A 27,065-nucleotide genomic window follows, 5' to 3' on the forward strand; every position below is an offset into this window, starting at 1 on the left:
AAAGAAGTTAAGCTAAAAAAAAACCTTAAGCTCGGCCAAAGGAAGTGTTTAAGTAATAACTTAAAAGAGGGAGAGGCAGAGGAGCAAGGATGTTTGTTCAGGGAAGTTCAAAGGTTAGAGTTGAGGTCATTAAAGGTACATCCACCATTAGCAGGACAGACCCAATCAGGAATTCCACAAGAGGTCAGAAATTGGTGCAATGTTCATGGATGGTTGTAGAGCTGGGGAATGGGGGTGACAGGAACAAGAACACTGTCAAGTGTCTGATTGCATCTAATACATATATTCCCTGTGGTCCTGCTCTGGAAACTTGACAGATTGCAACACCTAGAACCTACTCCACAATGAGTTGCTAACATAGCGTATAATGTTCAGCTACTGACTTTGGGTGAAGTAAGAATTTTGGTCTGAGCCAGTAAGAAGGAAGTGTGTTGATCACCAGTTCTTTTGGCATCTTTGGGAGAGGTTGCAGAAACAATACAGACTGTCCAACTAGAGCACTGACTGCTCAGCAGCCTTGTATTGTTACTCCGATTAACAGTCGTGAAGCCTGTACGTGTTCTGATATATTGCTTACCTTCTCTCATTATCCTTGCAGCTAATATTTGATATCAGAAAACATATAGTTTGTCCTCTACCCCTGGAGAAAGCATGCTGCTGCATTTTTAAGAATGTTTTCTGTTTATATATCGTAATGTACAACTTAACAACATCCACCTATATTGTAGTTAACATTTATTGCCCATCCCTAGTTGTTCTTGAGAAGGGGTTGCTCAATCATTTGTTGAACACTTATAGTCTGGCTGTTGTGATATTTTCAGAAAGCCAATATGGTTGTATGCACTTTTCTTCCTCTGTCTCAGAAATAACAAATCAATTGAATTTTATTGTAGATTTGTGTTTCACTTACGCCCCATATGAGAAATGAATAACATTACCTGTTTAATATTAATGATAGCACAGAAATGAGTCATATGTACAACTGGTTTATTTTCCTCACAACCTCGTTCACCTTTACTTCATCTCATTCAAACAGGATATTCTTTACTTTCTCTCTCCTGGACTTATCTAACTTCCCCTTAGTTACAGCAATCATTTAGCAATTGCCTTCCACTACTTTTTGCTTATGGGGCTCAGTCAGGTTTGCAGTTGCAGTCAGTTCAGCTTTTGGTAACTGCTCAGAACTACATCTTGATGCTGCCCACACTGTTTATACTGTGTTTCAGTGTCTTTTCAATGTTCATCATTGAGTGCTGGCAGGTCATGCATCAAATATCTTTTGATATTAGTGAATCTATGTGGGAGTTGGTTAGTTCATTTTGCTCGATGATTAGAGTGTAGGGTCAACAACAATGTGGGTTGAATTCCCATATCTGCCCCAAGTAGTTTATGCAGGTCTGCTTCCTTGCTTTGCCTCATGTTTGATGCACAGTGGTGCCAATCAGCCTCAGAACCACTTGTCCCTGTCTAACAGAGAACCCTCCAGCACTATGGCTAATTATCTCCCCTTATCGAATTAATGTGCAATAATAAAAGATATGAGACCTTTTAACTGTGCAACTGGATTGATTCAAACATGAATTTTACCAAAAATCAATTAAACAGCAAAACAAAATCTGTACGCACTTCATTTTCTTGTTTAGATTAGATTCCCTGCAGTATGGAAACAGCTCCTTCAGCCCAACAGGTCCACACCGACCCTCCGAAGACTAACTCACCCAGAGCCATTCCCCTACCCTATATTTACCCCTGACACTACGGGCAATTTAGCATGGCAAATTTACCTGACCTGCACATCTTTGGATTGTGGGAGGAAACCAGAGCACCCAGCTGAAACCCATGCAGACACTGGAGAAGGTGCAAACTCCACACAGACAGTCACCCAAGGTGGAATTGAACCCGGGTCCCTGGTGCTGTGAGGCAGCAGTGCTAACCACTAAGCCACCATGCCACCCATTTATCTAGAGGATAGATTTGTAATTTTTGTGGCATTTTCTTAAAACTGCAGATGTTGCACTCCTGAAATACTTTGTTAGGCTAATAAAATAATGTTTAAAGTATAATGTAAGCATTAGTTAAAGCTGCACTTACAGAGAAGATCAAATTGACAATTCATACAGAAAAATAGAGCTTCCTCTTTAAATTGTGCAGACATATTGGCAACGTCGTAATCATAGTCATAGTTATAATTAAGATGTTGCCAGTTGTTGAAAGCTGCTAAAGTTCACAGATCTGCAACAGTTTTGTTGAAATGAGATAGTAGCAGTGGGTTACAATTGGGAGCATTACATGACAATTGACGGCGTTACCCCCAAGCTGGGGGGCAAAGAGGAAGGAAGAAGCAACTAGAGTTTCAATTCTTCGCTGATACTTTAATAAACCAATGCTAGATATAGTCAGAATCAGCCACTGTATAGTGTGCTGGGGTGCACATGAGGAATGAGCATTCTGGAAGATGTATTGGCTGCACTTGCCACACGTCGAACTGTATTGCGGCAGGAATTGGATTCTTCTGGAGAAAGATTGAATGGAAATAATCTTACTGTCGGGGAGTTTGTGGATGTAAAACATCTATATATACAATGTAACTTATTTGTATTCTTGAAGCATTCAATGACAGAGGAGAGCGAATTACAACTTCTCTTAGGGCAGGTTGTAAATAGCCTTCATGGGACATAGAAATAGCCTGTGTTTGTCTCTGTTCACTGAGAGCCTTGTTGAAGGCATGCCATCACCAGAGAAACAGGCGATAATTAGTGAATAAGACAATCTATTATAAAGCCTTTGCCATTGTAACACAATAGATATTCAGCAATCAGATCATTGAGTTAATCTCAAACTCTCTGTTAGCGTTTGTCTCAGCCAACGAGAATTCCACTCGAGTTATTTTTATCTACTTCTTCATTTCCTCCTGCTTTTAATTTTCCTTTTGTTGTGTAAGCTGGATTCCTGAGCTTGGGTTTATAATACCATGCAAGTGTCTATCAAAGGCAAGCTGCATCGATTGATTTGCCTTCTCTCCAAGTAGGAGAGTGGGGTAAGAATTTGTGGTCTCTATAAAACAATTTTGTAAGCACACTTGTGTTGATGTCCTTTTCTTTCACTCAAAATGGTCAATTTCTATAAAATTGGCATGTGATTCTATCCTTCTTGGAAACACAGAACAGACGGAGCTCATTCAGCCCATCAACTAAGTGCTGCCCCTTTGGAAGAGCATTGCAGTTAGTTCCACTACCCCACTCTGGCTCCAGATCCCTGGATTTTATTTTCTCCTTTTAAGTATTTATCCAGTCCCCTTTTGAAAGCTGCTGTTGGATCTGTAGGCCCTATTTTATTAACCAGCACACCAGATCAAACTGCTAAGTGCTTTTCCTCAAGCTGTCTTGGTTTCTATCACTGGTTATTCAAAAGAGTTTATCTTAATTTAATCCATCTAAATATTTTCTGAATTTGAACTATTCTTGTAAACCTCTCTGCATCCTCTCTAAAACCTTTGCCTCCTTTCCAAAAGTGTAGTGCTTAGAACAAAATAAAGTACCGTGGTGGAATTAAGCCAGCTTTTCATATTGGTTTAACAGAACCTCTTGTTCTTCATGTCGTCTTCATAAAGCTCAGGATTCCATATGATTAACTAATTTGTTAACCAGCTCTACCTCCTTCAAAGATTTGTACTCAAACACTTCCTGATCTCTCTCTTCTTACACTCACTGTAGTCATGATTCGGAGATGCCGGTGTTGGACTGGGGTGTACAAAGTTAAAAATCACACAACACCAGGTTATAGTCCAACAGGTTTAATTGGAAGCACACTAGCTTTCAGAGCGACGCTCCTTCTTCAGGTGATAGTCGCTCCGAAAGCTAGTGTGCTTCCAATTAAACCTGTTGAACTATAACCTGGTGTTGTGATTTTTAACTTTGTACACTCACTGTGACATTGTACCATTGAACCTCTCCTCGTTCTCCCTCTCAAAATGCATCACTTCACACACTTCCATAATGAATTTAATCTGCCACTTACCTTTGCCTTTTACCAGCCAATCTGACCTCTTGGAATTTAGCACTTTCTGCTTCACTGTGTGCAACAAATCTATTGATACTCTTGGCCACTGCCTCCATCCTTGTAAACGTCCAAGAACTCTGCTTTCTTCTAATTTTTGAACTCTTGTTCTCCCTCCCCGCCCCTCCGGAATTCAATCTCTAAACCTGTCTGCCACTGTGGCACTCTCTTCACCTTTAGCATGCCCCTGAATAAGATTTGAATTTAATAGCCAGCCAATGCGTGTTTGATAACAATCTTGTGAAACACTTTTGGTTACTTCCCTACATTAACAGCCCTATAAATGTGAACTAGGCGAAAGCGAGGTTAAAATATCCTGAAGGAGAACCATAGCTTTTGGTTTTGAATTTGTAGTCTGTACTGGTTGTCTTGTTCAGATCCAAACTGTGCTGGTTTGAATGTAGTCTGGAGTCCATGTGGGCTCAGTTGTTTGCGGATGTTTTCTGCTCCTTGGATGCTGTCTGACCTGCTGTGCTTTTCCAGCACCACTCTAATCTTAACTATAAGTGTGAACTGTTGAGTTTTTAATTTGTCACTCACATATAGGTGACTGGAGAGAATATAAAACAATCTTCCCACTGTGTTTGCTCTGAGCTTAATTTTTATGCAAAACACTGATGGTTTGGGTTCAGATCAGATGCTAAAGTGTAAAAAAAAAGATCTGAGACCAACTCCCAAGTTGCCTCCAGGCCACCCACCCCCAGTTTTGACAAAGGTGGGGCAAGGAGCAAACAGCAAGGCTACTGCTAAAAAGATTGGCAGTTTGTATATGTCAACAAGGCAGGCAGCTCCTGATTTAACCTGCTCTTACAATGAGCCGGGGCAAAAAACCCAATAGCTGAAGTGAGACGGAGCTTCAGGAAGGGAATAATTGTTGAACAGTGCTGCTTGGGGTCCAGGGGGCGAGGCCCTTCCTCTCTTGGGCTTCCAAAGGTTCCACAGCGTGCAGTTCCCTGTTCCTCCACAAGGGCATCCTGGGATTGGTAACCATGCCCCCGTTGGTTCTGTGCGGTGCTTTGACATGTTCCCCACAGGAGCCATGAGGTGCACATTATGGAGTTATAATTCCAGTAGATTCCTGTGTTTCACATCCAAGACTGTCCACTGTCCCTAGCTGACAGAGTGCTGAAACAAAACTGATATCTTGTGTCGGTTGCAAAGCAAGAGGCAGCAGATGGGACTCTCAATGGGGTCATTGTTGAAGGACTCCCAGAGATAACCAGGCATCTGGATTACTGTTTTAGCACTTGTTATCACTGGCTGGGTTGGTGGCACTTTCACTTTTTGAGCCGTAAGTTTTGTGGGTTTCCGTTCCACCCCAGAATTTGAGCATTGAGTACACTGGTGCTGCATTGAGGGGGTGCTGCATTGTTGAAGGTGCTGACCTTCGGGTAAATCATCTGCTCTCAGGTGACAGTCAAAGATCCCATTGTGAAGTAAAGCAAGGAAGTTAACCCTCCTTGTTTCCCACATCACAACAGTGACCAGGCTTGAAAATCAAATAATTGGCTGTAAAGCATTTTGGTATATCCAGGTATAACATAAATGCAAGTCTTTCTTTATGTGAGTGTCTTACCCTATTCCTTTCAGAGCAAGTTTCTGGTAATTAATGCTGGGACTATCAGAACTCCATGGATCTGCTGCATTTCTGGCTCCTCTCTGGCCATAATTGGTACCTCCCTTTATCCCAGTGAACCATTCATGTATGTTATGAAATTGTTCAAACTATAGTCCCAGGGTCGGTTGGGAGGATTTATTTGTGTCTGTTGAATTACTTGTTTCTACTGCTGCAGCAACCAGGTGTGTGGTGCTATAATCACTTCCCGTGGACATGTACAAGTAAAACATTTTTACCTAGTATCAATTTGCACCCCTCAGCCTCTTAGATCCATGGTACATGCTTGTATGCAGTTCTGCTTTCATTAAACCGATGTAATTTCACAATGTCACTTAAGATTAATCCTGTTCTTAAGATATAGTAGACATCCTGTGAGCAAATTCTTCCTGGAACACAGCCTGGAAATGCCAGCACGGTAGATCTAGATGCTTTTTTTTTGTCCAACTGCACAGTACAGATCAAGGACAAATTGTGGTTTTTGAAAGTTATTACATTTTCCTGAGATGTAACATGTACAACATTCTGCACTCCCACAAATCTCATTCTAGTATGTGATCTAACACGAGTAGACTTGAATTATTGGTGATTGGTGAAGAGCACCATCCCACTGCCCAGTTAGTGATGGCATGTGGCCTGAGACATCTTAACAAAAATGATGGGCACCATAGTGGGCAATCAGGGAGGCCCGTGCCAAGGGATTAGGTGGGTATGATGGAGGGTGAGAGAGTTTGAAATCTCAGAGACTGAACTTGAACCCTATCTCCAACATCTAAGCTTTTTTCTCTCTCTTTCATTGAGTGAGCTAGCTGCCTGTGGCAATAGATATAATTTGCCTCTTGTTGGAGTCACTTTTTGCTTCACACTTACTTAAGGGATGAATTGCCTGGATTGCATGCAAAAGAGTTCTTTTCACTGTACCTCGATACATGTGACAGTAATAAATCAAATAAATCAAACTTCCGCACAGATACTTAGGTTATTCATTCTGAGACGTGTGTGCTCCACTGATTGACATAGATAAGCATACAAGTCGATAGATCAGTGTAAAAGCTGGGATATAAAGCAGCAATACCGAAGGAACATGCAATGTATGTTTTGCACATTGAGAGTCCAGTACAGTTGGGCACTTTGGAATTAATGTATATTGTTTCGATTACAGATACACTCAGATATACTCTCTCACCCACCCTCACACATGTGCACAGACCTATTTTGGAATTAAAAAGCAATTCAGCATCTGTTTATTTTAATGTGATGCAAGATATTTCAGGTTTTTCTCAAACATTTGATTTAATAGACACCGTCAACAAAATTATGTTGAAGGCTTTTAGAAAAGAACTTGATGTTTCAGAGAGGAATTAAGAAAAATATTAGACTTTTCTACAGAACTAATTTGATAAGACATCCTGAATATTTTATAACATGTGGTTCATAAAAAGGTGTGATAATTTTGAAAATGGATGGGGCTGGGTATTTCAGTGCACTCTATCAGTATAGTGCAGCGAATCTTTCTTGTGCGGTTGCTTTAAAAGTTGCTCTTTGTAATTTTTCCATGAAGTTGTATTATATGTCTTGGCCCTTTAGAGGATTCATTTTAACCTGTTGGCTTTGCAAGCGCACATAAACAAAGACATTCCAGTGACAATGAGAGGACCATCAAACCCTCTCAAGATTGGCAAAAACCACTACCTCAAAATTACAACAGAAGCAGGAAATCTGGAATAAAAATACACAAAATGCTGGAAATACTAGACAGATCAGTTAGTATCTGGACAAACATTCCAACAAAAGCCGCAATCTGAAATGTTAGCTTTGCTTCTCTCTCAATCGATTCTTCAGTCCATACCATTGAGATAAAATTAACTCCCCAGGATTCATCGTGTGTCAACAGTGTTTTGCTGGCATCTGCCACATAGGTCCTCAATATTGTACTGTGTGAGGGCTGAGACTATTGCATGGTACTTGGCACCTTGTGCTATTTTGGCTTATGTCATTGGTCTGAATTGTTGGTAAAGTGAACCTCAGCCCTCACCGTTCGTGTTAAGGGTTTAGATGGAGAGGACTTTGTTAAGTGTGTACAAGAAAAATTTCTGATTCAGTATGTGCATGTACCTACTAGAGAAGGTGCAAAACTTGATCTACTCTTGGGAAATAAGGCAGGGCAGGGGACTGAGGTATCAGTGGGGCCAGCGACCATAATTCTATTAGTTTTAAAATAGTGATGGAAAAGGATAGACCAGATCTAAAAGTTGAAGTTCTAAATTGGAGAAAGGCCAATTTTGACAGTATTAGGCAAGAACTTTCAAAAGCAAATAGGGGGCAGATGTTCACAGGTAAAGGGACGACTCGAAAATGGGAAGCCTTCAGAAAAGAGATAACAAGTGTCCAGAGACAGCATATTCCAGTCAGGGTGAAAGGAAAGACTCGTAGGTATAGGGAATGCTGAATGACTAAAGAAATTGAGGGTTTGGTGAAGAAAAAGAAGGAAGCATATGTGAGGTATAGACAGGATAGATCGAGTGACCTGTCCTACATGCCTATCTTCCTTTCCACCTAGCCGCTCCACCCTCTTGTCTGACCTATCACCTTCATCCCCACCCCCAATCACCCATTGTACTCTTTGCTACCTTCCCCCACCCTCCTCTCTGATCTATCACCTCCATCCCCACTCCCATTCATCTATTGTACTCTATGCTACTTTCTCCTCACCCCTATATATCTCTCAACTCTGCAGGCACCCCGCCTCAATTCCTGATGAAGGGCTTTTGCCCGAAACATCGATTTTCCTGCTCCTCGGATGCTGCCTGACCTGCTATGCTTTTCCAGCACCACTTTAATCTAGACTCTGGTTTCTAGCATCTGCAGCCCTTGTTTTTTACCTATGTATTTGGAAAGGCAAGGACTGATTGGGGATGTCAACATGGCTTTGTGCGTGGGAAATTATGTCTAACAAACTTGATTGAATTTTTTCATGAAGTAACAAAGAGGATTGATGAGGGCAGAGTGGTCGATGTGATCTTTATGACAGTCAGTAAGGCGTTCGAAAAGGTTCCTCATGGGAGACTGGTTCACAAGGTTAGATCTCATACAGAACTGGCTCAAAGGTAGAAGACAGAGGATGATTGTGGAGGGCTGTTTTTCAGATTGCAGGCCTGTGACCAGTGGAGTGCCACAAGGATCAGTACTGGGTCCACTACTTTTTGTCATTTATATAAATAATTTGGATGTGAGCTTAAGAGGTACAGTTAGTAAGTTTGCAGATGACACCAAAATTGGAGATGTAGTGGACAGCAAAGAAGGTTACCTCAAGCTACAATGGGATCTTGATCAGATGGGCCAATAAGCTGAGAGGTGGTAGATGGAGTTCAATTTAGATAAATGTGAGGTGCTGCATTTTGGGAAGTAAATCTTAGCAGGACTTATACACTTAATGGTAAGGTCCCAGAAGAGTGTTGCTGAACAAAGAGACCTTGGAGTGCAGGTTCATAGTTCCTTGAAAGTGGAGTCGCAGATAGATAGGATAGTGAAGAAGGCGTTTGCTTTCCTTTATTGGTCAGAGTATTGAGTACAGGAGTTGGGAAGTCATGTTACGGCTGTACAGGACATTGGTTAGGCCACTGTTGGAGTATTGCATGCAATTCTGGTCTCCTTCCTATCGGAAAGATGTTGTGAAACTTGAAAGGGTTCAGAAAAGATTTACAAGGATGTTGCCAGAGTTTGAGGATTTGAGCTAAGGGAAAAAATTGAATAGGCTAGGGCTGTTTTCCCTGGAGCGTCGGAAGCTGAGGGGTGACCTTGTAGAGGTGTATAAAATCATGAGCGACAAGAATAGGGTAAATAGTCAAAATCTTTTCCCTGGGGTGGGGGAGTCCAGAACTAGAGGGCACAGGTTTAGGGTGAGAAGGGAAAGATATAAACGAGACCTAAAAGGCAACTTTTTTCATGCAGAGGGAATGAGCTGCCAGAGGAAGTGGTGGAGGCGGGTACATTTGCAACATTTAAGAGGCATTTGGATGGGTATATGAATAGGAAGGGTTTGGAGGGATATGGGCTGGATGCTGGCAGGTGGGACTAGATTAGGTTGGGATATCTGGTCAATAAGGACAAGATGGACCAAAGTGTCTGCATCCGTTCTGTACATCTCTTTGACTCTTTGACTCTAGTGATGTTAGACTTGGTAAAGCCTGCAATTATCCTAACCAGCTTCCTGTACCTTTTTTCCTTTCAGGATATTCTATGTGTCCCATGACTCTCAAGACCTCAAGATCTTCAGTTACATCGCCCGAGATGGGTCCAGCAACGTTTTCCGATGCAATGTCTTCAAATCTAAAAAGAAGGTAACGGTTCATAGGACAAGGGCTGGACATATTCTTTGGAAACTTGTTCAGTGCTACATCAGACATATAGCGTAAAACAGGCCATTCAGCCCAAGTGGTCCATGCTTGTGTTTTTGCTGTACCCAAGTTTTTCTCCCACCTACCATTACCCCACCTTCTCACCATTACCTTGTAAATAATAATCGGCCGATGCTAAAATTCTAAAACAAAACAGAGTGCTGGAGAAACTCAGCAAATCTGCCAGAATGTCTCCTTCAGAGGAGCCATACCAGCCTCAAAATGTTAACTCTGCTTCTCTCTCCACAAATATTGCCAGGCTTACTGAATTTCTCCAATACAACCTTATTCTCCTCTCTCCTTGAATATTTTTCCAGCTTTCATGTAAATGCATCTGTCTTGAGTGTGTTGTATGATAGCAAGTTTAACATGCGATACATTCTCTGAAACCACCAATAGCTTTATGCAGCAAAGACCTAGATAACAAATGGGCTGATAAGTGGCAAGTAACGTTTATGCCACATAAAGGTCAGATAATGACTATCTCCAACACTGAAGGCTCTGTTTCTGTACTGTATGACTTTATACCTGTTTTGCATGCTATCCACACAAATCATGAATAAGTACATCAGGGTAATGGAACAGAATGCCTAATATGGTGATACAGCTACAGAGAAGGTGCAGAGAAAGATCAACTTTAATATATGAGGGGTCCCTACATAAGCCTGAGAACAGCGGGGAAGAAGCTGTTCTTGAATCTGTTGGTACATGTTTTCTAACTTTTATATCCTCTGTCCAATGGAAGAGGGTGCAAGAGAGTACAACCAGTGTGGGAGGGGTCTTCACTTATGTTGGATGCTTTCCCGAGGCAGTGGGAAGTATGGATGGGGTTAATGGAAGGAAGGTGGATCTCTGTGATAGACTGGGCTGCATTCACAACTCTATAATGTATTGCAGTCTTGGCAAAACAGTTGTCATACCATGCTGTGAAGCATCTGGACAGAACACCTTTTGGTACATCTAGAAAACATCAAGAGACAATTTCACCATTGTCCCTTGACATTCAACAACATCACCATTATTGAATTCCCCCCCTACCCCCCCCCCCCAACATTCTGGAGATACTATTGATTAGATTCTCAACTGCAGCAACCACAAATACTGAGGCTGCAAGAGTAGGTCAGAAGTTGGGAATTCTCCAACAAATGATTCTCTTCCTGACTCCCCAAAGCCTGGGCACCAGCAAGTCACACATCGAATGCATAATATGGTGATACAGCTGCAGAGAAAGATCAACTTTAATATATGAGGGGTCCCTACATATGCCTGAGAACAGCGGGGAAGAAGCTGTTCTTGAATTGGTTGGTACATGTTTTCTAACTTTTATATCCTCTGTCCAATGGAAAAGGGTGTAAGAGAGATTGCACTCTAATGCTTTCTGGGTAAATGTCACTCCAACAATACTCCCAAAAGTTTTTCACCAACCAGACCAAATCAGATTTCTTTGATTAGCACCCCCATTCTTTACCATCTCTATCACTACAATGTGTATCACCTACATGTACACTGCAGCAACTCACTAAGGCTCTTTCAACAGTATCTTCCAAACCTACAACCTCCACAGTGGGATTGGGGAAGCTGATACATGGAAACATCATCATCTAGAAGTACTGATATTTTTTATTCAATTGTGGGGTGTGGCAATTGCTGGATGGCCAGCATTTGTTGCTCAGCTCTAGCTGCCCTTGAGCTGAGTGGCTTGTCAGGCCACCTCAAATGGCAGTTGAAAGTCAACCACATTGCCGTGCAGCCTGGAGTCATGTGTAGGCCAGACCAGGTGAGGACGGCAGATTTCCTTCCGTCAAGAAATTAAAAAGTGTCTTTTTTTTTCCCAAACCACCAACGATGGCTTCATCATGAGATTCATAATTCCGGATTTTAAAAAATTGTTATTGAACTCAAATTCCACCATCCGCCAGAGCGGAATTTGAAACCGGGTCCACAGAGCACTAACTGAGTTCTGGACTAATTGTTCAGTGATAATACTACTCGCCTATTGTCGCTCCCTACATATCGCTGTTGCTTCACTGTCACTGGGTCAAAATCTTTGAATCTCTTTCTAAAGCAGCATTGTGTGTTTGTGTGTACCTATGCCCCAAAGCTCATTATCAGCTTCACAAGGGGATTCAGAGATGAGCAACAACGTGGGGCCATATTGGCGAGGCCCTCATCGCACGAATGAAAAATAACACAGTTAGCATCAGAAACTACCAACTTCGGAAGATTATGACATTTCCTGATGAAATATTCAAATTCTCGGTGGGAATATGTAACTTAAGAATCCTTTTCAAAATGCCAATTTTGTTTTTGATTTGTGAACATTTTTGAGATAGTGGTTTTCCCAGAAGGATCGAAGAAAATATTTGAACAATAACTGATGTGTGTCAATATTCCTTGATAAGACGGAGTAGTTTATCACTTCTGCTTTGCCAGTTCGCCCATTGCTATGGTGCTGTGGGATTCTTCAGGCTGTCACCAAGCTCATATTTACGCTGTCAGGGAGTACATCAAGGTTTCAAAGATCAATATTTTCCAGAGTCCAAGAAAATGCATCTTCCTTAATATCAGTTCACAGAAGAAAATAGGAAAATCTAAAGGACGGCTATCCTTTAAAAGAGCGAAACTCTCACCTGTTTGCTTTAATTTGCATTTTCGGTCATTGGAGAAAGTTGAATTTAATTAAGACAGATAGTGCTGGAAAGACCCTGCAGGTCATGCAGCATCCTCTGGGAGAGGAAGCTGGAGTCCATATTAGAAGCCAGTGCCCTTTATGGATGTGTCCTTGCCTTCCTTTCTCCACAGGCCTGTTGTGCATTTATAGCATCTTCTGTTTTCATCTCGGCACCTGCAGTATTTCCCTTTTGGTTTCTCAGTTCATTGTGTTGAGTTAAGGGGTTGATGTCTTTGGGTACTGCTTCTAAGTGAGGATTGCAGGGTGAATTCCAATTCATCAGGTAACTAATTAAAAGAAATTCACAGGAGAGTTGGAAAAAAGGAAGAAAATTTAGGCGGCAGTGTTCAAAGAATCTCCTTTAAGTAGCAAGAAGTATTTCAATATTCACCTTAATTCAGCCCTCAAACCAAGCTCATTCAAATCTCAAGGGAAAGGGAAGGTTTGACAACAACAAGCCTGTTCCTGAATAACACTGGTCAGTTTCAGCAAAATCAGATCCATCTGCAGATCTCTGTTATTGTTGTTTGTAAGTTGTTTGAAGTCTGGAGAGTTATTTGTGATCTGGAGCACAGCTCTAATGGATTTCTTGTTTTTAAAACTCACCTGCCCCTTTAAGACCACTGATCATCTCCTCCCTGGATGAAAGTGGCCTTAACTGATGATGTGGGTATTAGATATTTATGCCAATTATCAGATGTTGGAGGAATCCTGGTCAGGAATGCTGAAAGCTCTAGGTTAGTGCAAGACCAGGTATAGGAAGGCGTGTGGCTTCATGGATTTGGGAATGCTGTGTGACAGGAAGCACACTGGCTGCAGGACTGGGAGAGACCTATGGGTAGAATCAATCTGGAGAGGACAGCATGGACGCAGGATAATTCTGTCATTTAAGTGAGAAGGGGGGGATTTCAAGACTAGCGGTCATATGTTTAAGGTGAGAGGACAAAGATTTAAAAAGGACGTGAGAGTCAACCTTTTTTAAGACCGAGAGTGGTTCATGTGTGGAAGAACTGCCAGAGGAATTGTTGGACGCAGGTACAGTTACAACAGCTAAAAGCATTTAGATAGTTCATGATTAAGAAATGTTTGGAAGGATATGAACTAAGCACAGGCAGGGTGGGACGGGTTTAGTTTGGGATTATGATCAGCATGGACTAATTGGGCCGATAGGTCTGCTTCCATGGTGTACGACTCTATGACTGAAGATTGAAGGGATATGATGAGCTTTAGTCCAAATTGTGTGGCAGGACTAAATAACAAGGTTAAAAAACAAGCAGAAGACTCCTCACATTTTGAACAGAAAGTTTGTATGCTTTATTTAAATATAATGACATTTATTGTGTTACAATTTTTTGATCTTTTTTATACGCCAGCATGACAACCAGAGAATGGCTTATTGCTCAATAAGTTGGAGAAGATGTGCATCTTGACTGTCTCCAAGAGGGCACGTTTTCTCTCACTCTCTCTCTCTCTCTCTCTCTCTCTCTCTCTCTGTCACTCACTCGCTCACACTTCTTTTCTTTTTTGAGTCGTGGTGTCGTGTTGAGGAGAAAGCAGCTACATTGGAGGAAGGATGGAGGGAGGAGCAGGTAACAAGGAAAATATAACATACTGGCTGCATTTCCTTTTCTGTCCCCTCACTCTCAGCACATATCCTGTCCCTTCACCCTTCCATGCTGTTTTGTGTGACACCCCCCCAACCCACCCTCAACCTCATCAAAGCTCTCCCTCATTCTGTTGAACTGCCTACTTAGCCCCTCTATCTCCTTCACCTCCATTCATCCCACTATTTATTCTCCATCCAATCAACCACAAGACCACTTGCCTACTGAGTTCAATGGGAATTAAAACGGAGAGAGCCATAAAACAGAATATCACCCATTTGACACTGACATAAGGTCTACCTTTTTTTTGTCAAATGACAAAGTCCTGATTTGTCCATTGCCCTTAACACAACTGTAATGGCAAAAAGGTTACAAACAGACACGACTGAGGTCTAGCAATGGAGTTCGGTGTTATTGATAAAAAGCAAATTACTGCAGATGCTGGAATCTGAAACTAAAAGAGAAAACGTTGGAAAATCTCAGCAGGTCTGGCAGCATCTGTGAGGAGAGAAAAGAGCTGACGTTTCGAGTCTAACTGACCGCTTTGACAAAGGGCCAGTTAGACTCGAAACGTCAGCTCTTTTCTCTCCTTACAGATGCTGCCAGGCTCGCTGAGGTTTTCCAGCATTTTCTGTTTTGGTTTCGGTGTTATTGAATCCAGATTGACAGCAACTTAGAATTTTTGTGTCATAAATCTGATTGGTGCTGCCTTCTCAATTCCTGGTTGGATATATTCAATGCTTTTGAGCAGTAGCCACTTCAAGCTGCTATACACACCCCCTCAGGTGATGCCTGCAAGTTGGCTCTACCTGTGAGCTTGCTGGCTCATCGTTATTTAGCTTCCAGTTTGTTCGGGATCATAGTGAGTCACAATTTGATATAATATATTTACTGCTGTGACTGAGCTATTATTGTTATTGAACAATGAGAGTGTAAATTACAGATTGCTGCCTGTGCACTCAATATGATTGTTAAAGACAAATGCTGCAAGAACTGTGTGTTCATTAATAACTTTGGGTGTAGGATTCTAAAAGAAAGGCTCCGATTTACAATAGAGCTGTACAGCACAGAAACAGACCCTTCGGACCAACTTGTCCACGCCGACCAGATATCCTAAACTGATTTAGTCCCATTTACCAGCATTTGGCCTACATCCCTCTAAACCCTTCCTATTCATATACTCATCCAAATGCCTTTTAAATGTTGCAATTGTACCAGCCTACACCACTTCCCCTGGCAGCTCATTCCATACACACACCACCCTTTGCATGAAAAAGTTGCCGCTTAAGTCCCTTTTAAATCTTTCTTCTCTCACCTTAAACTTATGATTTGGAGATGCGGTGTTGGACTGTGGTGTACAAAGTTAAAAATCACATAACACCAGGTTATAGTCCAACAGGTTTATTTGGAAGCACAAGCTTTCAGAGTGCTGTTCCTTCATTAGTGGTTGTTCATCACCTGATGAAGGAGCGGCGCTCCGAAAGCTAGTGCTTCCAATTAAACCTGTTGGACTATAACCTGGTGTTATGTGATTTTTAACCTTGAACTTATGTCACCTAGATTTGGACTCCTCTACCCTGGAAAAAAAAACCTTGGCTATTCACCCTATCCATGCCCCTCATGATTTTATAAATCTCTCATCAGGTCACCCTTCAGCCTCTGACGATCCAGGGCAAACAGCCCCAGCCTATTCAGTCTCTCCCTTTAGCTCACACCCTCCAACCCTGGCAACATCCTTGTAAATCTTTTCTGAATCCTTTCAAGTTTCACAACTGCCCTTTCTTGATTTTGGAAGAGATGGTGAGGTCGTAATAATGTCGTTGGTTAGTAAGCCAAAGACCCAAACTAATGCTTTGGGGCATTAATTAAAAAACCCATCACAGAATTTGATGGAATTTCTATTCTGTCAATGAACTGGGAAAAAATATAAACTGCAATAATGGTGATCATAAGAACTACCATTGATTCTGGCAAAAACTAATTTGGTTCACACTGTCCCTTAGGAAGGAAAATCTGCCTTTTTATCTGGTCTGACCTATGTGTGACTCCAGACCCACATTAAGTACCTTCTGAAGTCGTTCAGTTCAAGGGCAGTTTGGGGAGGGCAACAAATTTTCGCTTTACCAAGAATGCTGACATAACCTTGAAGACAATCAAGAAGAAAAACACATCAGAACCATCCCTGAAGTTCATTACAGCCAAAGAAATCTCTCCATATCATGGTGAACACAGCAATGTTTTCTCTCAGCAAGTTCCCTCAATAAGTTACTGACCAGACAACCATTTTTAGGAGTCAATGTAGGGATAAATATTGGCCAGAGCACTTGGGAGAACACCCCTGTTTTTCTTTGAAGTGGTTCCATGCAATCTTTTAATTCCACTTTAGTGGAATTGGCGACCTTGACTGAACATCTCTCGGGTCCTGAGTAATGTTGTAGAACAGCGATGCCTTGGGGGTTCGGGTGCATAATTCTTTAAAATTTGCATCGCAGTTAGACAAGGTGGTTAAGAAGGCATTTGGCACACTTTGCCTTCATTGCTCCGACCTTTGAGTATAGGAGTTCAGGACTTTGAGGCTTCTTCTGGAGGACTGAGTGCAGTTCTAGTCACCCTATTATAGGAAGGATATTATTAAATTGGAGAGGGTTCAGAAAAGAGTTACCAGGAAGTTGCTGAGAACCAAGTACTTGAGTTCAAAGGAGAGGCTGGATACGCTGGGACTTCTTTCCCTGGAAGGTACAAAGTTGAGGGGTGACCTTATAGAGGTTTATAAAATCATGACGGGCGTGGATAAAGTGAACAGCAAGGGTCTTTTCCCTATGATGGGGGAGTTCAAAATTAGAGGGCATATTTTTAGGGCGAGAAGAGAAGGTTTTAAAAAGGACATGAGGGGGAACTTATTTATACAGAGAGTGGTTTGTGTGTGGAATGAACTGCCAGAAGAAATGATGGATGTGGTTGCAGTTAGAATGCTTAAAAGACATTCAGATAAGTACAGGAAGAGGAAAGATTTGGGGGGAGATATGAGCCAAATGTAGGCAGGTGGGACTAGTTTAGTTTGGGAACACGGTCGGCATGGACTAGTTGGACTGAAGGGTCTGTTTCCATGGTGTTTGACTCATCCAAAAGGCAGCAGTACTCATGTAACACTTAGCACTGCACCAGAGAGTCAGCTGGATCATAAGCTCAGGTTTTTGGCCTAGCCAGAACCACTTGCTTCTCGGGGAAGAGAATGGGTCTGGACTGGTTTATGAAGCAGCAAAACATTCCTATTATAGCGGGAAATGCAAATTATTCAGAATAGTTACGCAAAGCTCTTACTAGTGTCTGATTCAATTAGAATCTATTATGATCTGTGACAAAATGTAGTACAGTTGGTTCCGAGATAACATGATAGTTCCGTTCTTGTATGATCTCGCATTTATAAGAAAATCATGCAAAAGCTGTGCCACTGAAACGAGTGGGGTCGGAATTGCGTTATAGCCAATGCAGGTCAGGAAAGTTCACTTTCTACAAATAATGGTCTAAATTCTTCAATCGCGTTAAAACCAATTCGCATTGAAGAAACAAGCCTTACAGCAGAACTGACTATAACCTGCATACAAGTAATCTAGTTGTCGGGTAAATTTATGTCAGTGGGATTCTCCATCTCTGATGACTCTCTAGCCATTTAAAGTGGCATGCCTTATAAAAGGTCTTCACTGCCCCACCCCTCATCAAGGCTCTGAGTAACTACCACAGTAGGACCACTCATTCTGATTGTTGGCCAGTGCATATTTGGAAAGGCAGCATTGTGTGATGGCCGAATTTAGAATGCTTAAAAAACAATGGAAAGAAAAGCTGGAACAAATCTTCAAATACACGCAACGAGTGTTCACCTTGAGCCGCCAGCAGCGATGCTGGTGCATGACTGAATAGAATCCCCTTGTAAAACAAGGTTTTTCAGTTGCTTGAAACATTCCTCAGTCTCCCAATGTTTTTACTGACCTTTCTGTCACAACACAACCACATTTTACATCCACATGTGGTATCCTACCATCTGATTTTGAAAGACAAATGAATTTCATAGTTCTTGCAAATTATTAATGTTGGAATGTTTTCTCCCCCTGGGCTGCAGTAGTCCAATAGCTTAATGTTAAGGTTGACATTCTCTCCCTGACTCCCAACCACCTCCCCCCCCCACCTCACAACCTTCTCTATAAGGTTGAATTTTTTTTCTCACTTCTCAATTATTTTTGTTGATTGATGTGGATTATGTGCCAAATGGAAATGTACTTGAGGTAGCAAGCTGAAAAATGACATTGGGATTTTAGTGATGAAATCCATCAGCAAAATGTTTCCAGTCTTTAAAAGAAGCAGAGAGTGTGTTGGTGTGAATAGCACAGAATTTAATGTATAAATACAGAGCGATCATTTTAAAGTGGGATTTGACCTTTATAAGATTGGACCTTTCTTTTCTTATTCTTTACTGGGATGTGAGCATCGCTCGCTAGGGTCAGCATGTAGTGCTCATCTGGAGTGCCCTTGTGAACAGTTGGTGGTGAGCTATCTCCGATAACTGCTGCAGTCCATGTGGTGTAAGTATTGTCATAGTTAAGGAGGGAGTTCCAGGATTTGAAACCTGTGATTGTGAAGGAGTGACAGAAGTCTGCATTTGGATATAAAAGCATAAGAATGAGGATCAGGAGTAGGCATTTGAGCCCCTCGAGTCTGCTCTACCCTTTGATATGATCATGGCTGATCTCACCTTGGCCTCAACTCCACTTTCTTGCCTGCCCTCCGTAACACTTCAACCCATTACTAATTAAAAACCTATTTCCCCTTAAACTTACTCAATGTCTCAGCATCGACTGCACCCTGGGGTAGTGAATTTCAGCTTCTTTATCCTTTGGAAGAATGAATTTCTCCTCATCTCTGGTTTAAATCTGCTTTTCCTATTCCTAATCTTCCCACTTCCTACAAAGCAGAAGGGTGGCTATGGGTACCCATGTGGGCCCCAGCTGTGCCTGCCTCTTTGTGGAACAGTCCATCTTCCGCAGTCCATCTGGCACCATCCCTCACCTTTTCCTCCACTACATTGATGACTGTATCGATGCTGCCTCATGCACTCATGTGGAGGTTGACCAGTTCATCAACTTCACTAATGGCTTCCACCCTGACCTTATGTTCACCTGAACCATCTTGGATACCTCCCTCCCCTTTTGGACATCTCCCTCTCCAACTCCGGTAGGCACCTCAGCATCAACATCTATTTCAAATTCGCCAACTCCCACAGTTACCTCGACTGCACCTACTGCCACCCAGACTCTTCCGAAAATGTGATCCCAAACTCCAAATTCCTCCACCTCCACCATATCTGCCCTCAGGATGAGCAATATTACTCCAGGACATCTCAGATGTCCTCTTACTTCAAGCACTGTAATTTCCCCTCTCCTGTGTTCAACGGTGACCTCAACCACGTCTCCAGCTCCCACACCTCCGCCCTCAAACAAATCTCCCCCCAACCCCAACAAGGATATAGTCTCCCAGTTCTCACATTCCAACCCACTAATCTCCAAATTCAACACATCATCTTCCACCATTTTCACCACCTGACCCCACCACAAAAAAAGATATTTCCTTCCCCATCTCTATCTGCTTTCCATAAGGACCGTTCCCTCTCTCGTTAGGTCTGCACTCCCCACCAAATCCCTCCACACCTTCTCCTGCCACCACATGAGGCTTAAAACCTGCTCCTTTACCTCTGTCTGAGGCCACAGAGAATCATTCCAAATCCAGCAGCAATTCACCTGCATTTCCTCCAACCTGATTGGTTACATCTGTTGCTCCTGACATTGTCTTCTCTACGTCTGAGAGACTAAGCGCAAACTCTGGTCCGTATGCACTAACCAACCTCACCTTCCAGTCGCCATCCATTTCAACTCCCCCTCCCAGTAATCCCCCATGACATGTCCATCCTGGGCCTCCTCCACTGCCTAAACAAGGCCACCCGCAAAATGGAGGAGGAACACCTCATCTTCCACCTCAGGAGCCTACAACCACACGGCCTCAACAGAATTCACCAGCTTCCAAATCTCCCCAACCCCCACCCAATCCCAGATCCAACCCTCTGACTTGGCAACACCCTCTTGACCTGTCCATCTTCCTTCCCACCTGTCCGTTCCACCCTTCCACTGACCTGTCACAACTACCTCCTACGTGCATCCACCTATCGTCTTCCCATCTACCTTTCCCCCAGCCCCAACCACAGCCACATTTATTTCTCAGCCTCCTTCTACCTCCCCAGTCCTGACGAAGGGTCCTGCCTGAAGTTTTGACTCTCCTGCTCCTCTGATGCTGCTTGACTTGCTGTGCTTTTTTCAGCTCCATGCTTTATTGACGCTAAAACTATAACTTCTGATTCTAGTTGCCCAGGAAGAGGAAATGTCCTTTTTATGTTGACTTGTCAGTGCCCTTTAGCTGTCCCAGAGGAGACAGGAACCAAGAAAGGTGCAGACATGTTAGATCCAAATGAGCTTTCCTGTTATTCAGGATTGCAGGTCAAGGGGATCTTATCGCCAAATTCATGTCAACAAAATAGGAAATTGCCGAGGAGCCTTTTTTTCTAGCTTACTGTAAGACACCTTGTTAGTATCCCTATTGGAGTTATGGCTGAGTCAAAATCCTGGGATTCCCTTCTCATTGGCACATTGGATAGACCCACACTATGTGAATGCAGTAGTTCAAGAAGGCAGCCTGCCATCAATTTCTTACGGATAATTGATGATGGACATTAAATGCTGACCTAGCCAGCTATATCCATATCCTGTGAAAGATTTAAAAAACAATCAGTTTCAAGAGGGAAGGAATTATTAATCCTTATGAATAAATAGGAGTCTGATATATTTGAAATGTACCAAGGCATATCATGAACAAATTAACTGGATGAGCCATAGATTCTATCCTGTTCAAACTTATAAATACATTGTACAAACCCTGTTCAAACAGATAAAATTGTGTCTAATTTTATAAATAGTGTTTTAACGATTTTGGAAAATGCTACTTGCTTTGAGGATCTACACTGTCATCGAAGTTGATTTGTTCAGACATTTCACACAACTTCAAACAGAATATCTAAATCTTTTCTCAGTATTTGAAGATCCATCAACTTTGTAGGTGAAACATCTAAAATGGGAAAAGAAGCCAAAGGACACTTGTGATGAGCAGAAAATCTTTTACTTTATAAGCTCCAGTTCCATCCCCATAAAGTGTTTAACCAAGCTGTCCACCCTGTATGTGGTGCTGTTCAAATGCATTGTGGTACTTGGCATAAAGTTCGGAGAAAGTGCATTGTTTTCATGTTAATGTGAAGCAGTTTAGTGTGCACTCTCCGTGTTAACACTCTGAGCAAATCCCTGGATCATTCCGGAGTATACTGAAGTGAAAGGCACAAGATCAACATGAGGAGGTCATCTCAAAATAAACAGCAGTTGATTAACTTTGACTGGTAATGCTGGAATGAAGGGCAATGGGCACCGATCCTACAGCCATTTCCAAATGAGAACAGGATAAATACAAGAAGGGAACCTTTGCAGTTCTGTGGGAAAAAGAGAATGGTACTAATTCTACCAAAGAGCCAGCACAGATAAATTGGGCTGAATGGTCACTGTGTGTTGGCAGGTTTTAAAACTGCATAGATGAAGCATAGATGAGAATTTTATAAAAGTACTTTTTTGGAGTTGTAATTTTAGAAGAACATAGCTGCTGCTCCAACATTCTGTTAGAAAATGCTGTCTCCTGGAAAAATCCAGTGTTCCAGTCTGACTGACCTCCACGGAGCCGTAATGTGATAGTTGGACAATATAACATGGAAATTGCACCTCCCCCGCCTCCCCAGCGACTAGTCTGCGGATACCAGTTCATGGCCCCTCACAGATCTTGCATGACTTGCATTTTTGACAGGTCAATTCTAATGTTATTCATTTCCTTCAGGAATGCTGCATGCTTTGCCAGTGCCCTGTGCTCTGAAAGTACAGGGTTTCCAACTGTGATTGAAGGTATTCCTGAAGGTTTCTGCAAGTATCCTTCCATTGAGCACCTTCAGACATCTATCCTCACAGCATATCATATTGATACAGCCAACCAGAATGTGAAAAGGCTCTCTGCATTGCCTAATTGATGATGTTTGTCTTGTCATGTCAAATGCCATTTCATTCCCATCTTCCATAACCCAACAAACAGAAGGGTTTAAAGAAATGGAGGATTTATTTTAATGTGCATGTTGACTAGGAGGTCTAATGCGATGGGTAATGTCCCTACTTCCAGGCCAGAAACTCCTGGCTCAGGTCCCATGCCAGGACATGTTGGTGGTGTTAGATCCGTCTATAACCTGGTCAGGCAGCTTAATTTTCAGCCCATGAGTCCTTACAATATACCTCATGGCACGTGGTTAAAGCAGGAGAGCTTCCTGAAGGCAATGGCAAACTGCTGCAGTGCTTTTGTCCCTTGGCATGAAATGATGCATTGGAATGTCCATGGCTGGACCCTTGAAAACAAGAATGGAAGGAAAGACAGACAGGTCTTTTACCAGATTCTTTAATCGTTGCCTGTAGTTTATGCCCGGAAAATCAATCTTCAATGGTTGGGGTCTCCGGGCCATGCCTGAGGTCTGACTTGCCTCGCTAAAAGCAATGCCCCGGGGTGTGTGCTGGTCAGCAATCAGAGACCTTGCTATTAGCTTGTGTTTCAATCTGCAGGAGTTCCCATTGGGAATGGAACTGCAGAAGATTGTATTCAAGATGAGGCATAGACCCCAGTATGAAGACAAACTTTATCCTTTCATTAGGTTCTTAGTAAGACTAAAATGAGACACGTAATCATTCATGCTCATATAGATAGCTTTATTCAGACAGTGGACCTTCATCTGGTCGATAACAAGAGTCAACGACATGCAGCACAGCTCATGGGGAGGGACCAAATTTAAATGGTTCAGATTTGGCTGCAGTTCAATGGAAAATCATTTACCTTCTCCATAAAGTACATGCAATGGCTGTCAGTGAATGTGCAGTGTCGAATCATGTGTTATTTATTTTAAACTGTGCAAATTTTCTGGGTTTCAATGTGGTGTTATCTTTCCAATTCAGCATTTAGAGCATGCATTACAATGGTAATTATTGGACCTCACCTAATCTAGTGGCATTCCTCTCAAACTCTGAGTAACATAAATAAATTGTATTGCGTACTTACAGTTATTAAATTGAACAGCTTTCCTAATGGACTGGTAAATCATGGAGCAAACATTTCTTTGGCATTCATTTAGAAGAAAAGAATGGATCCAGCAGCTCGCTAAAGTAACTAATTCAATTATTGGCTTTCATCCTGATGGCCCAGCAGCCAATACAATCAATACCTCGAAGGTAAAATTCCTGATTCAGGTGGAGCCTCAGGCCATGATATATGTCAACGCTTCTCAATGTGGGTGGCAAGCTGAAATTTTGGACTCTTGAGCTCTGAAGTATCATTGGCTACTGTGAAGCTGTGACAGAGTTACAGCAGCTATGCTCCCCACCTTAGAGGCCTCCATCCTCTACTCCTATAATCCTCACTGAGGGATCGCAGTCGTTTTCATGGCCTCAAAAAGGGTGACGGTGACGGGAAAAAGTTTGGGAAGCAACTGTTATCGAAGGGCTACTCTCACATCTGACATAATGTTTCCTTCAAGCCGTTGGATTTTGAATGGAAGGGGTGATTCCTGGAGGGATGGACAATATAAAAGGAAAATAGCGCAGTTGCTGGGCATTTGAAAGACGAACAGGAACTGCTGAAACACCCAGCTTGTCTGGCAGCCTCTGTGGTTTGGAAAACAGTGCTTACCTGTCAGGTTGTTGACCTTTCATCAGAGCAATATTACAATGGGTTAAAAGGAAAACTTTAGCTACGTTTGTCAGCAAAAAGAAAGAGGGAACCAGGATCCAGCAGGATATATGCTGGGGAAACAAACACCATAAGCTCTGTGTCTGTTGGTTCAGTTGTTTGCTATTAGAGTTTTTTTATGTTTCAGCTAGGTTTCCTTCACGAATTGATTCAGATGAGTGTTAGTGCACACCACTTTCTGGAGATCTGCGGACACTCCAGTGCATTACTGAAAGAATATTGCTCCTAAAACCTGGCTGTTCTGATTGGTCTGCTCCGGGAAATGGGCAGTACGAAGGAAGTGCCGCACTGTCGGAGGGTCAGTGCTGAGGGGGTGCCACACTGTTGGAGGCTCAGTGCTGAGGGGGTGCCGCACTGTAGGAGGGTCAGTGTTGAGGGAGTGCCGCACTGTTGGAGGGTCAGTGCTGAGGGTTTGCCTCACTGTCAGAGAATCAGTGCTGAGGGGGAGTCATACTGTCAGACAGTCAGTGCTGAGGGGGAGTCACACTGTCAGAGAGTCAATGCTGGGGGGGTGCCGCATTGTCAGAGGGTCAGTGCTGAGGGTTTGCTGAACTTTTGGAGGGTCAGTGCTAAGGGAGTGCGTTACTATCGGAGGATCTGTACTAACCGAGTGCCTCACTGTCAGCGGGTCAGTGCTGAGAGGGTGCTGCACTGTCACAGTGTCAGTGCTGAGGGGGAGCCACACTGTTGGTGGTCAGGGCTGGCAGTGTGCCAGACTGTCAGAGAGTAGGGCTGAGAGAGTGCCACATTGCCATAGGGACATGGGGGTCACACAATCCAGCAAACATACACTGGTAAATGCCAAGTCAGTTCAGAAAGGTGAACCAGCATTGAGCAGACAGCGATAGAAGTTAAACCTTCCATATTTGCCTCGATCTTTTTGGCAGTATACAGGATGGTAGATAAAGCTCAATTGTTGATGATCTTACCCACCTACACTGAACAAAACCCAATGTTCACTCAACATCACCCCACACTTACAGTACTATTTATTTAACAGTCCAGCACCCCTCAGCACTGACCCTCCGATAGTGCAGCACTCCCTCAGCACTGACCCTCCAACAGTGCAGCAATTCCTCAGCACTGAACCTGACAGCTACTGAGCAGAGTTCAGGCAAGCATGGTCTAGGAGCAAAGATGTTGCAATGATGGGGATGGCGCTATATCTGGGTGATGCTAAGGATAGAGTGAATAAAATTGGGGAGAAAATAGAGTCTGAAATTTGAGGAGCAATGATATATTGGAGGGTTGCATGGTGAGGAAATGTCAGAGATGAGGAGAGATGAAGGTATTGATGGATTTGCAAAGGATGAGAATGTTATATTCAAGGCATTGTTTAACTATGAATCGTTATAGTGCAGTGATGAGTTCTAACAATATCTGATGCAAATTAAAAAATAGCTGGAAGAGATTTTGATGACTTCATGTTTAGGGAAGATAAGATGTAGGAGGCTGAATACTCACATCTGGAGTTAACAAAGGCATAGGTAAAGGTTTCAGCAGCAGATGAGCTGTGGGACAGCTGATATCAGATGATATCATGGAAGGGGAAATTAGTGGTGTTAGTGATGGGCATGGATATGTGGTTAAAAATCTCATCTCAATGTTGCATTGTGACAGAGAAGTTAAGAACTGACTGACTTAGCCTCAGACAGTTGCAAAGAAGAGGAACAGAATTGGTAATGCAAATGTTTGACTCATTGTTAAGAATTATTTGATGTATAAATGAGCAAAATGGATAAAGGCGAACTGGTGGATGTAGCGTTCTTAGATTCCCAATTATCATTGGACAAGTTACCACCTGAAAAGTTATTAGAAAAAATAAGAGATCATAGTGTACAGGGGAGCATATTAACATAGGGAGTGGATTGGTTTGCTGGCAGGAAACAGAGAAAGAATAATGGGTCATTTTCAGGTTGGCAAGTTGTAATATATAGAAAGCATAGGGATCAATACTTGGTCCTCAATCTATATTAGTAACATGAATGACAGAACTGCATGTGTGGTCCCTGTATATTTGCTAATGTCACAGGTAGGGAAGAAAAGTGTAAAGAGGACATCGTAAGTAATTATGGAAAAGTTCAGTGAGTGAGCAGATAACTATAATGTTAGAAAAGGTGAACTTGTCTTCGGCAGGAAGAATACAAAAGCATCATATTGTTTCAGTAGAGATTGTACAGTGGCACAGATGAATTGGGTGTCCTGATACATTAATCACAAGGCTGGTATGTAAAAACAGCAAGCAAGTGGAATGGAATGCTTTTGTACACCATCTCTAGTGTCCAATGTACAGTTGTGGTTTTCCTTTTTGTGGGTGGACATTATTGCATTAGGAGTAGTTTGAAGAATGTTCACTCAATTGACTCCTTGGATGAGGGGCTTCTCCCATGCCGATAGGTTCGGCCTCTATCCATTGGGTTCAGGAAGAATGAGAGATGATCTTACTGAAATGTGTCAGGTCTCAAGGAGACTTGACAGGCTGAATGCTGAAAGGATCATGAGTCTGTGCTACCGTGTTCCACAAAATGGTGGATGCTGGGCCATTGAATATTCTTAAGACTGAGCTAGGTACGGTCTTGACTATCGAGGGTGTTAAAGGTTGGTAGCCAGGATCAGCCATGAACAGGCTCAAAGGATCAAATGGAGAAAGTGAGGACTGCAGATGCTGGAGATCAGAGCTGAAAATGTGTTGCTGGAAAAGCGCAACAGGTCAGGCAGCATCCGAGGAGCAGGAGAATCGACGTTTCGGGCATGAGCCTGATGCTGCCTGACCTGCTGCGTTTTTCCAGCAACACATTTTCAGCTCACGG

At 42.6% G+C, this 27,065-nt stretch overlaps 1 protein-coding gene across 5 annotated transcripts in view; it reads left to right on the top strand.

Annotated features, from left to right (window-relative positions):
- Nucleotides 1-27,065, top strand: part of nos1apa (nitric oxide synthase 1 (neuronal) adaptor protein a) — a 368,693-nt gene that overhangs the window by 232,126 nt on the left and 109,502 nt on the right. For all 5 annotated transcript variants that reach the window (XM_060830171.1, XM_060830172.1, XM_060830167.1 and 2 more), the window contains one exon: nt 9,903-10,011. In XM_060830171.1, the coding sequence (XP_060686154.1) occupies nt 9,903-10,011 (109 nt within the window). The remainder of the gene's footprint in view (nt 1-9,902; nt 10,012-27,065) is intronic.

Source organism: Hemiscyllium ocellatum, chromosome 9, assembly GCF_020745735.1.
Source record: "Hemiscyllium ocellatum isolate sHemOce1 chromosome 9, sHemOce1.pat.X.cur, whole genome shotgun sequence".
In the NCBI taxonomy this organism is placed as follows: Eukaryota; Metazoa; Chordata; class Chondrichthyes; order Orectolobiformes; family Hemiscylliidae; genus Hemiscyllium; species Hemiscyllium ocellatum.